This window comes from Miniopterus schreibersii, assembly GCF_964146895.1.
Source record: "Miniopterus schreibersii genome assembly, chromosome: 10".
NCBI lineage: Eukaryota > Metazoa > Chordata > Mammalia > Chiroptera > Miniopteridae > Miniopterus > Miniopterus schreibersii.
In genome coordinates, this window is record NC_138110.1 from 49975954 (window position 1) to 49990107 (window position 14154).

General features: G+C 50.3%; 1 protein-coding gene across 1 annotated transcript in view; it reads left to right on the top strand.

Moving 5' to 3' along the window:
- Positions 1–14154, top strand: part of EEFSEC (eukaryotic elongation factor, selenocysteine-tRNA specific) — a 220794-nt gene that overhangs the window by 171456 nt on the left and 35184 nt on the right. Inside the window, exon 5 of the mRNA XM_081149086.1 lies at positions 1385–2041. Coding sequence (XP_081005212.1) covers positions 1385–2041 — 657 coding nt within the window. The remainder of the gene's footprint in view (positions 1–1384; positions 2042–14154) is intronic.

Genomic DNA, 14154 nt, shown 5'->3' on the forward strand with positions numbered 1-14154 from the left:
CACTTTGAAGACGGGGATGTTTGTGACCTAAAGGTCAAAATTGTCTTTAGCTTAACAGTTTTTGATGGTAGGTTTTCTAAAATACATTATACATTTCTCTGCTTTGCTAAGTAGAAATCCATGAACATGATTTCATCTCATCTCCGAGACAGTGGATCTTAGTAGGAACATTCATTTATTTTGTGAACATTTGTTAGAGCCTATTCCATGTCTGTTCCTGCTTTACAAACTGTGGATACAGAAATCTGCCTGATATAGAGTTAGTGTAATGGTTAGAAGCAGAGATAAAATCAGGTTTGCCTAAACTCATGGATGACTCCCTGCCTGCCTGCTCTCCCCTCCCCAACCTCCCTGCTGAAGCCCTCCCACCTCTGTTTATTTCTCAAATTCCCCAAGCCTCTTTCAGGCCTTTGCACTTATTGGATCCCCTGTTTAGAACTTTTTCTGGACCTTCACACTGCTTCTTCCTATGATCAGATCTTAGTTCAGATATCGCTTCTACAGAGATCTTTCCTGACCACTGATCTAAAAAAGCCAGACCCTCCCCCAACCCCAGTCCTTCTCTATAGCATGTTATATATAATATGCATATTATGTAATTATATTAGCTATATATATTTAAACACGTAACATTTTATATTTTATTTGTATTCATATAAATTTAGTTAATATTTATATATTAATATACTTGTAATTTTTTTGATTTTTCTGGATACTCTGCTCTTTGGAAATAGACATCATTCTATTCCTACTCTTAGAACAGTGCCAGGCACACAGCCAGGGTCTGTGTGTCAATGAATAAAGAGTTGCCCTGCCCTGGAGAAGCTCACAGACTAGCAAGCAGGCAGGTACAGATTAAGCAGTGATAGCACAGCAGGCTGTGATTCAGAGTGGCTGAGGTGGCACCACAGAGAGACAGATCCTACCCACTGGAGTCTGGGCAGACTTCCCAGTGCAGCGGTGTTTGACCTTGGCTTTCAAGGACAGAAGGGCATAGCTTGGCAGGCTGAGGAACTGGGGAGCTGTTCTTCATGGGGTGGCAAGCCTAAACAAGAGGGCTCAAGGCAAGAAACTGGGAATAGAGCTTGAGGTAGAGCAGGGAATAGAAGGTTAGAGGAAACTAAGGTAGGGCAGGATTTGGCTGCTGTGACCACTGCCCACATCCTGGACTAGGGTGCCCTGTGGACCTGGGCCTCGTATTTGCAGGGTAGAGCCTTCTCTGTCCAAGGGGAGTCTGACCAGCCCCAGAGCTCCCTTTGGCTGGCATGTCAAGGTGCTAGGTGAGTGTTGGCAGCACTGGGACAGGGATTTCTCCAGCTGGAGCCCCTCACCTCAACATTATAGCTTGTGGGTTTCATGAACTTTGTCTCTTGCTCCTGACCAGGTGGTGAAGAAGGTCAAGTCCATGCAGATGTTCCACATGCCTGTCACCTCGGCCATGCAGGGAGACCGGCTGGGTATCTGTGTCACTCAGTTTGATCCCAAGCTTCTGGAGCGTGGCCTGGTGTGTGCCCCTGAGTCCCTGCACACCGTCCATGCGGCCCTCATCTCTGTGGAGAAGATCCCATATTTCCGGGGGCCCCTGCAGACCAAGGCCAAGTTCCACATCACGGTAGGCCATGAGACTGTCATGGGCCGGTTGATGTTTTTCAGCCCTACCCCCGACAGCTTTGACCATGAGCCTGTGCTGGACACCTTCGATTTCTCCCGAGAATACCTCTTTCAGGAACAGTACCTCTGTAAGGATCTGGCGCCAGCAGCAACAGGCAGTGACCAGGCCAACGAGAAGGTGGGCCATACCACAGAAGGCCTCTGTCCGCGACAGCAGTGGGCCCTCGTGGAGTTTGAAAAGCCTGTCACCTGCCCTCGGCTGTGCCTGGTGATTGGTTCCAGGTTGGATGCGGACATTCACACCAACACATGCCGACTGGCCTTCCATGGCGTCCTGCTGCATGGGCTGGAGGACAAGAACTACGCCGAGAGCCTCCTGCCCAGGCTGAGAGTATACAAGTTGAAGCACAAGCATGGCCTTGTGGAGCGGGTAAGAAGTTCTTTCCCGCCCATTGCCCTTCTGTCAGGCTCTGCTGGCTGGGATGGACACAGTTTGGCATCTGAGATGAAAGCCAGGAAGGCCTGAGAGACCTTCTGTAGTTTTAGGCAAGGAAACTGAGGCCTTCAGTGGTCAAGTGGCCCAAGTTCTCTCAGCCCGTTTAGTCATTGTGCTGGGGCCTAAACCCAGGCGGGGGAGCCTACTACACCCACCACAGCCCATCCTCTGGCCCTCCTCTTCCTTTGGCAGTAGACATACCCAGGGCAGAGCAGGCCTGGCTGTCAGGCCAGTTTCAGGCAGCAGCGTTTCACCTGGACCAGCAACCAGCGGTGTCAGTGGCCTTCCTGAGCTTTGGAGGGGAGGCTGGACCCTGCCCTGTCACCCTGATGCCAGCCCCTGACTCTCAGGGGGCGCTGAGCCTTCATCAGGCAGGGTGGCTGCTGTGGCTGCCCCAAGCCAGTCATGTCAACAGAGGAAATATGGCTGGTCATGCAGACTGGGCCAAGTCTGTCCTCAGTCAGTAGGGTGGGATAGTAGGAGCTAATGGTAGCAGAGGTGCTAGAGAGCAAGGGGTGGGAAGGTACAGGAAGGTGACACAGAGGGAGGGTCCAGGCTGTTGGCTTTCTGGGGTATCTGACATCACTAGAGATAGGTCTTAAGCATGTGGGTAAGCCAGTCTATTTTATAGGCCTATCATTAGGGTGGGTAGATACAGCCTGAGAGGGTCTACAGAGGGTCCCAAAGTCCTGGAATCCCCTTCTCCCACTGGGTGGACCTGCCCACCCTCAACATCCATCCATATAGGTCTAAGTGGGAATCCATGCCTATTGGGCCTCAAATGAATGGGTGGACAAATGTGCAAATCGCACTGTCACTGGGGCTGCCCGGGTGTGGGCCTGTGCAGGTAAGGGATGGCTGTGGGGGGGCCTGGAACTGGGCTGTAGCTGACCAAGCGTGGCAGCGCTAAGACCCCAGTGTTGGGGTGCTCAGGCTCCTCATGGGGTTTGCCCTGAGGCTCTCAGCAGGCCCTGCACTTCTGCTCCTCAACAGTGGGACGAGGTCACCCCTCTGATCTAGCCCTGCTCGCGTCAGCACAGGCTCTAGCACAGTGTTCGACCTATACTGAGCAAGTGCTCAGAAGAAAGTGCTTAGAGCCTTGGGCATTAGACAGTGTTGAGGTTACCATTGCCTACCACCCTCCCATCTCCCTCTCTTAGTCCAGATCCCCAGGTTTTCTCCTCTGGAACTTTCTGCCATTGCAGACCCTACCCCTTCCCTCCTCATCTCAGAATGCTTCCTAGGTACTCAGGCCTTGTCCCTCTTTCTCTCTTACCCCTACACTTAAACCACCCTCCAGTGGGGAAATGAGAAGCAGCCCCTTTCTTACCTGCTCAGAGGTCTGGAACTCAGGATTCCCAAATCTGTGAATATAGCCCTCCAACTCAGCCAGGCATAGCTTGGTCACTCTGTGTGGATCCTGGAGGTGGGTCTATATCCCACTTCTGCTGTTAAATGGGCAAGGGACTATCCTCTGTGAATGTTGGTTTTCTCATCTGCAGAGCATATGCCTAAGCTCCTAAGATCACTGGAAAGTATTGAAGACTGACCATGGGGGCCTGTCCAAGGGCTCCGTCAGCCCTAGGCCAGCCCCAAGATGCTGTTGAAGATGAAGGTGATAAAGCACACATCACTCATTTGTCTAGCTTGATTTATTAGCAGCATTTTGGAGTATAATTATTTTGTGGTGAAATATCTACCATGGAGTAATGCCCCACTTGGTGTATTCATGGTTCTAATTGCACCCACGAAAGCCTGCCAGGGATGGCAGTCACCTCCTTTGAGGACAGGAGCATGGGTTTGTGAGGAGTAAGTAAACACACTGCTGAAATGAATTAACCTGGAGTGTCCTTGGTGGGAGACTTTCCTTCCTGGTAAGGTTGGTAAGGCATTGAACTTGGAGATCAGATGGATAGGGCTCAAACACTGGTTGTGCTGTGCAACACTGCATAGCCATTTCATCTCAGCATCCTCACTCAATTGGGGCAAACTATGGACCTCGTCGGGTTGTTTTGAAGGAGCCACCATAGCACAGGGCACCACTTGTAAGAGTTGACTCTAGTGAAGGTACAGCCAGAAGGCTGGACTGTTTGTGAAGGGTGGCCCTGTTTGCTTTAAGCAGGACCCAGAGTGCCCAGAGATTTTTCAGATCGCTTGGTTGGCCAGTCTGGGCCGTGTGGCAGACTGGTCAGATGTGCAGGCCTAGGGCCCAGTAGGCCTGGGCTTCAGTTCCACCCTCACCACCTTCTAGTGTGGAAATGGAATGGTTATGAGACTTCCCTGCACCTGAGTATGTCACAGTGCTGCCCTGTGGGGTCAGATGGAGGCAAGGTGGAGGAGTGCATGTGAGGGCCCAAGATCAGTGCTTGGCTCCTAACTCTGTGCTTGCTGTTTTCATGATTATTAATTTTCAAGCTCTTAGAGTCGGAATAAGTCCTGGAGCTTGGTGCCAGAATGGTATTTTACTCCTTACCCTGGACATCATTATCCCTCTCTGAAACATAGGAGCCACCTAGGGCTGGTGGAAGTGGCATGTTTGGGGAGGGAGCTAAGAGTCAGTCTGGCACATGGGTGTGGTTGTCCAGGGCAGGGATAGCCCCATGCTGATCTTCCCGTGGCTATGCTTGGCTGCCTCCAAAATTTCCTGGACACATCATAGCTACCTCCTAGCATCCTGGGCATGCCTCCATTCAAAAAAGTCTCCAAGAGTCCAAGGCATCTTGAAAATGTTAAATTCAACCTCCTAGGATGATCTTTACCACCATGGTGAGCCAACTCCCAATCTTTGCTCTGTGCTGCTGGGCAGGCTCATTGTGTCTGCTCTGCAAGCGCAGTCAGCTTTCTGGGAGCTCCCCTGGGGCCTCCAAGATGTCCTCCATTCACAGAGAAGGAAGGCCCAGCCCTCGATAGATATGTGTTGAGTGGACACTTTCCACCTGGAGGGTTTAAGGTATATAGGTCTTCTGTGCCCACTACCTAAGATACTCATGTGTTCAGATGTTTACCAAGCTTCTGTGTGTGTTAGGCACTGGGGATACAACAAGATGGACAAAGTTCTTGTCCTCGCAACAGGCACTGACAAGGAATAATAAATTAGACACTTTCAGGTAGTAGGAAGTTCTAGAAAGAAAGTAACTGGGGGAGATAACTGGGAAATGCTGAAGACCATTCATGGCACATTGCAAAGGCCAGCTCTCAGGCCTCCCCAGCCTTTCCACTTCCCATGCTAGTTTTCTCTGGATTCTCTTTCTGAGCTGCTGCAATAAAATACAACATAATTAACTCACCACTGGAAGTGGCTTTCCTTGCTCAGCAACAAATGAGTCACCTGGAAACTGATTTGGTTGCAGCCTCATTCTCATTTTTAATTTTTGTGAAGAAATTCTCTGTGATAAGATATACTGTTTGAAATTTTCTCCTTTTTCTGACCATTGTTTTCCTGTGAGCTGGGAATGTATGTGATGCCAGTGTATACTGTATTCCGTCAGCAGAGCCAATAACAAACACACTTTGCCATATAATTCAATAAAATAATACCCACACCCCACAGAGCCTTAGAAGTGTGACATGCGAAGTCCACTTTTTCTGTTTTGAGTATGCACGGGTGGATGTGCACTGATAATACTAAGTAAATAACTAAAATGTGTGGCTGGGTGAGACGCTGTGGAGCTCTCCCTGTGTCACTGTGATTTGTGGTGCACCCGGCACCTCCTAGGTCTGTGTTGCAACTGCTCAGCTCTACTGCTGTGGACAAGATGGAAACAAGTCAGCATGGCTGAGTGCCAGTAAACTTTACTTATGGATACTGAAGTGTGAATTTCTTATAGTTTTCATCCATCATAAAATAGTCTTCTTTTGATATTTTTCAACCCACTGGAAAATGTAAAGTCCATTCAGAAATAGATATTGGATAAAATTTGACGCTCTATAGTTTTTCAACCCCTGATCTAAATGGTAAAAGGAGTCTTGAAATAGAATAAACATCCTGCAAGAAAAAGTCTGATGTCATCTCAGCTACGAGCCCTCCCTCTCTGTGCATTCCCTAGGTTCTCAGGTGGCGCTGGGGTTGATAGAGCTGGTCAGAGCTCTCACCCCAGCAGGGTGAAGGTGTTCTAAAGGGCTGTTTTTCTAGGGAGAGGTCTTGGGGAAGGGAATTAGAGCAAATGGTGATTAGGGAAATCATTAGTATCCCATATTTAAGTAAAAATATAGAAATGTGTATAGGATTATGAACACAGAGAAAGAAAAAGCAACTATGAATGGACTAGAAAAGTATAGTAGAACTTCCACATTAACTAAGGAAAAACTGGAATGAATTTCATTAACCCAACAAAAATAAGAAAAACAAAAACAGAAGGAACAAAATTAAGTGTTAGTCACACTAAATGTGACTAGCTGAGTTCTATTTAAATACAGAGACTGATAGATTAAATAAAAACACAAAATCTGGTTATATGCTGTTTATTAGAAACACACTTAAAGTGATAAACGAAGGTTAGGAAATAGAAAGATGTTAGGTGACTGTAAACGGAAAGAAAGAATGAGTAATATTAATTTCAGACAGTGCAGAATCTAAGAGATAAAGAGGGACATCATGTAATGATAAAAAGCACAGTTACAAACTTGTATACACACAACATATAAAAACAACATCTATTAGAAATCCAAGGAGAACTTAGTAAAAAAAAAGGAATGATAATTGCAGTGGGGCACTTGAGAGTGCACATTTCAGAATCGGACAGGCCCACTAGACAGCAGGTAAAAGAGACATAATAAGTCACTATTCTTGATTTTTAGAAAGGCAGATGGAAACTTACATCCCATGAGTAGAGAAAATATACTTTTTCCTATGTGTATGCCACATTTACAGAAACTGAGCATTCAACAGGTCCGGGCGCTGTTCTGCAGAGGCACAGAGCCACTGTGCCTGGCCCTGGCCATTTGGAGAAGAACCCTCAGCGCAGGGTGCCCAGCAGCTGGAGGGCGGGGTATAGGAGCTCCAGGAGGCAGGCAGGGCCAGCCACTGGAGCCAGGCTTTTGATCCTTGACCAGGGTAACACTGCAGACTAGGGGTTAGGGGAGTCCAGACTCTCCTGTTCAACTTGTGCTAAAGAAATCCTCTGAGCAGGGCTAGCAGAGCAGCCTGCAGAGAGGCTGTCCACTCGAAGTCCCAGCTTCACCCTTCTTACCTAGCCTTCTAGTCTCACCCTGGGTTGACTTGAATCATCTGGCCATCACTAAAAGTCACTCTGTGGGGCCCTGTTTTCTTACTTGTAACAATTGCATGAAAAGCAGTGGAGCAGATGAGGGCTCAGTGCCAAGGACTGTGAGTGCTCTGCACCCCTGCGTGCTCCATTTCACACCTTCCACTATTGCCACACCCTAGGGGGCCTTCCTCACCTCCCCATCCCTCCCTGCCCTGGCAGCTTGCACAGCCCCACCCAAATCATTTTCTACAAAACAAAGGTAGTCCTGCCAGCTTTTACTCCAAAATCTCTTGTGGCCCACCTCATCACCAGGACAAAGACAGTGCTCACACCTTAACACACCATGGCTGGTCTACCACTAAATGTAAAGTTAGTGGTAGGCCAGCCGTGGGCACTAGTGCGTGGCAGGCTGGGAAGGCAGGCAGGTGGGTCCAAGTAGACACTTCCTTGAAGCCAGGGCTGGAGGAGAGGAAAGGGCCATGCGTGGTGGTGTCTGCAGGCTATGGAAGCTCAGGCTCCAGCCAGCCAGCCTGCCAGAGTCCCAGGACCTGCGGGGTGGACCTCCTGAAGGAGTGGGACTTTGGGCAATTCTTTTCCCCTCAGTTTCCTTACTAAGAAATGGGGGCTATAGCCTCTGTTTCATGGGGTGGTATAAGAAAGGGAGATCAATTCCACGTAAGATGCTGAGTGTTATAACTGGACACAGGGTAGGCTCTTGTTGAGCCGTGGCATCCTCATTGCTATTTACTCAAACTTTCCTCATGGCTCAGATGCCTGGGTTCCCAGCTAGGGTGGTAGCAAGAAGCTGCCACCCCCTGTGGTGGGATCAGGTCAGGCTTGCTGGTCATCCTGGGTCTGGTACCCACTGGCACCAGATAGGAAGGCCTTAGGGCTGGGCCAGAGGAGCCTGCAGCATCCACCTAACCAAATGTAAATAGGCAGACACCACCAGGAGCACTGGCTGGCTTTGAAGTTGGAAGCAGTGCTGCCTTCTGGCTCCTGATTTGCCCCATGTACTGCTAATGGCTTGTTAAACGTGCTTGGCTGGGGTGCTTCGGTCTATGACTGCCCCTGGTAAGCAGGGGCTATACTTCCTGAGCAGGGGCTATCTGGCAGGCTTGGCAACCCCAGGTGGGCAACTTCAGCACCCCATCCCCTGGAGGAAGTAGCATTTGGCCTGCTTAGCTGCCCCTTGCTCTCCCAGGTCCCTGTCAGCAAGCTGAAGTCTGTGTCGGCTCCCAGGCCACTCGAGAAGGCAGGTGGCCTAGAAGGCGCTCTCCTTAATGATAAGATCAGAGAGCTGTCCTAGTGTTCTGGCCCCTGGCCCAAATTCTCAGCCTCTCTCCTCCCTTACAGATATTGGCATCGATAGCTGAGAGTCTTGCTTGGCTGCTGAAGGGCCTGTTAGCCTGCCTTGAAAATTGCTTTTTTGTTTGTATCCAGGCACAGGGTCAAGGCAGATTGACGTGGTGGAAAGAGCTGGCTCTAGAGACCAGTGCACTGAGCAGGCGCTGGCTTGGCCTGACTGTGGACAAGTCGCCCCTCCCACCTCTTACTCATACCCCCAGAACCTGTTTCTTCTTCTTTTTAAAATGTTTTTATTGATTTTAGAGAGAGAAGAAGGGAGAGAGAGAGAAACACCTATTGGCTTCCTCCCATATGCAGCCAATATGGGGACTGAACCTGCAACCTGGGCACGTGTCCTGACTGGAAATCGAACCAGCAACGTTTAGGTGTATGGGGTGATGCTCAGCCAACTGAGCCACACTGACTAGGGCAGAACCTGTTTCTTCTTTAAAGGAGCTATGGTAGGGAGTAGATAAGACCACATGTGCAAAGGGCTAAGCATGGGGCCTGGTGTATAGTAAGTGCTCAGTAAAATGTCAGTTTTCCCTTTTGTCCATGAAAAAGCAGCTGCCTTTGGGAGCGGTGTCTTGGTACCTCCTGATCAACCACTGACTTTACTTGCATGGGTACCTGGGTGATGGAAAACAGGAACAAAGGAGGGATTCAGTGCAGGTAGGGGGTTGTAAGGGTGGAGGGAGCTGACAGGGCTTGTCACCAATGGGCAGAGCACCTGCTCAATGGTGACTGGCCCAGGGTTGAGAAAGACAGCCCTAGCTAGTCTTAAGAGCTAGTTGTGGGGAGCGGGGGGCAGATTCCTCCCTGGATGGATGCCCTCTGAGATGCCCAGATCCTGGTTCACCCTAGGTCTTCTTACCCTGGGCCTCTGGAACTCAGTTGACAACATGAGATTAATTGAAAGCTAATTTCCTTGTCTGGGCTTACCCTGAGGGGTTGCAATGAGGCTGATCCTTGCTGACAGCATACCTTCATGTCAGAAATCTCATTCCTTCCTCACAAGAACCTTGGAGGTGGATGCATGTGCCCTGTTTCACAGAAGAGAACACTGAGGCTCAGAGGAGTGACTTGGCTTTTTGTGGCCCTGCACTGGGAGGAGGTAAAGGCTAGTCTTAGTGAAATGTGTCCTGTGCCAAATAAGAACGGGTGATACAAGAACATCATCATTATCCCAGAGACTCTTGGCAAAGTTACCAACTCTGGTGGCCTTCAAGTGCCCTGGAAGAGTTAGCACCCTATTTGTGGAGGGCAGGGGGTTGGAGTACGATGGGAGACCTGAGGGCAGGCCTTGGCTGGTAGTCTGTGCTGAGTATGTGTTAGCGTCCTTGCCTTTCTTCAGCAAGTTTGATAAGTCTCTATGTCTTGTGCTTTCGGGGTATGTTAGAAGATCCCCTGTCCCAAAAGGCCCTTCACTTTAGCTTCTCCCAGTTTGACACTGTGCCATTCTTTTCTTTGAGTGATCATCCTGCTACCAAGTCTCAGGTGTTCTTGTCAACATCAGCACCCCTAATCCTAGCAATAGCTTTTTTCAGAGGAAGAAACTGAGGTTCAGAGAAGTCCCTTGCTCAAGATCGTAGCGCTGGAAGAGGCAGAGTCGGGACTCAAACCTTCCCCGCCCCTTTCCCATCTGAGTCCTGCTCACAGCAGACCTGGCTTGGGGCTCCATTCCATAGCCTGCTGACCCTCTTTCCTTGGTGCCACTTTGCCAATTTTAATTAGAATAGTTGCTTCAGAACTTGGGCAGTTCCCAAGCCTCATCATGGGAGCCAGGCTCTTGAGAGAGACACACACATGTAATGACATAATTATGTGCATAGGCAGCCAAGTCCCCACTCAAAAGCTGGGGCAGTGGGGACTCACCTGGCATGTGAGTGAGGACCTGGCTTCCGTGTGCAGCCAGTGACTGCTCCAATGACTGAAGGCTAATAAACGAAGCAAATTATTCACGCAGACAGTGAAAGTCCCTTCTTAGAGTTATTGTTGTGACTGTGCTGGCCCCATTTCAGCATTGTTTCCTAGGAGCAAGGCCTGCCGAGCAAATTCCACATGCATTGCCTTGGTTTGGCGTTACAATGATTGATTTCAAGATGAAAAACCTCCAGTTGTTCTCTGAGGGTTTTTCCTTGTTGGATGTGCTGTGTCTGATCTCTGAGGTTTCTCCTTTAGTAGGAAGAGTCTGTGATTTGGAGAGGAGTCCAACTATTGCACATGTGCACACATGCACACATATTCTAGAGATGGAGGGCCAAGGAAAGCCATTTCCCCAATCTTCTGCCTTCAACACCCAGGACAGATGATGACCCTGATCTTCCTGAAGCTCTCTAGAGATGTAGGCCTCACTGCCTGCAGCAGGAGGGGCTATTGTCTCTCCCCCAACCAGACTTTTAATTCAATGAGGCTTCATGCGGCGTACACTTGATGAATCCCCTCTTAGTACCCACCCCACCCCCAGTAACTTCTGGAAGGTGTTTGTTCTGGGATGCAGAAATGTGCTTAGGCCAGCTCCTGCCTTTCCACACACACACACACACACACCCGCCTCCAAGTGGGCCAACTGGTGCAGGCAAGCTGTGGCTGTGCTGGGAGACCCGAACACAGGCTTTGTCCTGGCCTCCGCCCACCACAGCCTCTGAATAGGGATTCTGCACTGGCGGGGTGCTGTGGAAGAGTGCTGTGTCCACTAGCAGGGTCTGCTCACATCTGCGGGGCAGCGGCCAGTGGTGCTGGATGCACAGAATCCCACCTACTGCCCTGTGGTCCTGTATGGTGCAACTGAGGGAGTCCTGGGGTATGTGGGGCAACAGAGGCTCCATGTGAACCCAAACAACTTTCCCCACATTGTAGATGGGAGCTGGAGCCCACACAACTTAGGACACAGACCAGAGTCCTCAAGGCCACCAGACTGAGGCTTTTAGCCCTTGCTCTGACCTACTATGCAAGCAGTAGCTCACCATGCTCTCTGGGATCCACCTCACTGCTGTGAAACCTTAAAATCTAGTTAGATAGCAGCACTCCAGTCTGCTCTTAGCTCCTTTCATCTTTCCTCACACCTGGCCCATCTTCATAACCTTTGCCCTCACTGTTCTCTTGTCTTTGGTATGCCACATTTTCCCAAGTTCAGCAGCCTGTACTAGAACTGGTTACTTGGAATTCACCAGCACCACAGATGGGGAGAGCTCACCCTCCCTCCAGTCTCATTTTGTGGGTGAGGAAGCTGAAAGCCAGGGAATCACTTGCCTTTCATGCTTTCCGTGTCTGCCTCAGCGCTTTGTAGCAGTGCATGGGCTGGCACATCTTCCCTGGCAGTAAGGTGCTGGGCCCACCACAGCTCCTGCATGGCCATGCTCCATCCATCCTCCCTCCCTGTCTCCTTCCCCATAGACAGCGCATGGGGGCTGGGTCCCTGCACTTGGGGGTTAGCTCCTTCGGGAACTTTGGGTTTTAGGAGCTGGGATTGGGGAGATGGAGCTGCCTGGTGCCTGGGCCGGACTTACCAGCCATCTTGGGTTCAGCCAGTCATGGCCTGGCTCAGGGGAGCCCAAGGGATGGAGAATACCGTGGCTGGGCTCCTTCACTGCTGCCAAACCTCCACCTTCCCTTGGCTCTCGTTCCCCTGGGACACCAAGCAGCAGGAAAAGCTGGGATTTGTGACTTTGGGCAAATCCTTTAGCCTTGCTGAACCCCTGAAGGGCTTTTCTAAAGCTTAACTAATGGTGTGGAGGCACCTCTCCCAGAACGTGGCTGAGGACAATTTGTGGCCTTAATCTCCTGCAGGCCAGGTGGGAGAGTAGGGCCCAGGGCTGGGAGTCAGAGAGGAGGGCTTTGCTGCTGGTCCTAGAAGGATCCACTCTGGCTGCTGTAACATGACAGTGTGACTGTCAGTGGGCAGGGGCACCCCAGAGTTCCTGAGACCAGGTTCCTGGGGGTGTTCTAAAGCCAGCCTCCCCCTCACCACCTGACCCACAAATGAAATCAAAGACACAGTGGGTAGTGGGAGCACCCAACCAGTGCTATTGTATCTTCTGGCCAAATCGTAGGACAAGTGAAGAGGAATGACAGAAATGCTCCCTTTCAACCTGAAATCCTTTCTAAACTGCCGCTCCAGCAGCAGTGAAACTATGAGGCCAGCAGCAAGAGGAGCCCCTCGGGCCCTCCTCAGAGGGTCAGAAAAAGCCTATTCACTCCTAACCTTGTCCCGGCTGCTTACAAAAATATTATGGTAATGTAGGTCAGTGAACTGAATGGCCTCACACACCAGCAGGATTACAGGCCCCACCCGCCCACCAGCCCACTCTGTCAGATGAGAATGTAAACAAGAAATGCAGAGAGCCCTCCACTTCCTGGCCCTAGGCCTGTTTATGTAGCACTTAAACCAACTTTGGGGTCTTCACTGTCTGCCATGAAAGCCCTGAAGCTTTTTGAAGTTCCCCAGAAGTTAATAAAATTAGTCTGCCCTCATTGCAAGACCCTGGCTTGGGGAAAGATGGATCCTCTGCTACCTCTGTGGCATTTAGCTTTTTAAGTTAATATAACCAAAAGAAAGGAGGGAGCACCTGCCACCCCAGGGCTCTGGTCACCGGGAAGCCCAGTGCCAGGCCATTGGAAGGCCAAGCTATGGGCTGCCTGTGCTGCAGCCTAAGAGAAACCAGCATTGGGTGTGCAAGACAGGTAGGCCGAGAGCAGGCTGGCTGGCTCACTCTTGGATGCGCATATCCTCCAACCATATGTCTACTTACGTGACTTACTTTTATCCCCAAAGAGCCAAGAGCTACCTTCTCTCACCAATCTCTCCCTCCCCACCTCCATATCATGTGCAGGGCGAAGGCTTTTGGGACAGAACTCCCAGTCTTTGGCGAGGAGCCAGTTGTCAGTGATGAGACAGAACTGCCACTCTCGGGACAGGAGGGGCCTGTTATGGGGAAAGCTGCCTGAAGGAGGGGATGCCCAAGCTGAGCCAGGAAGAGCATGGGAGGGTGGGAGGGAGGGAAGTGAGATAAAGGAACATGAGGAAATTTGGGGGGTGATATGTGCAGTAGCTTGATTGCGGTGATGGTTTCACGGGTATATTCATATATCCTAACTTACCAAAGTATGTACCTTAAATATGTATATGCTGTTGTAATCAGTTGTCCTCAATGAAGCTTTTAAAAAATGAGACCACAGACACGAGCGAGCACTGCACATGCCCCAGCAGCCATGGTGAGGTGTGCACTCGGGATTTACTCCACCATTCGCGGAGCATCCAGTGAGGGAGCAGAGCCATGGAGCAGACATGTTTCTGCCTTCACGGACCTTGTATCCTGGTTGGGAGCAATGAGGAGTAACAGATAAAGCTGACATACATCAGGGAGTGCTCTGCCCTCTAAAGACAGGCCAAGTAGTTGCAGAGGAACGGGGTGGGGGGCAGGGGACAGTGAGCCATGGCTTCTAGGGACACTGCAGGCATGAAGTCCTTGACTAGGGCCCTTTCTGGGCACT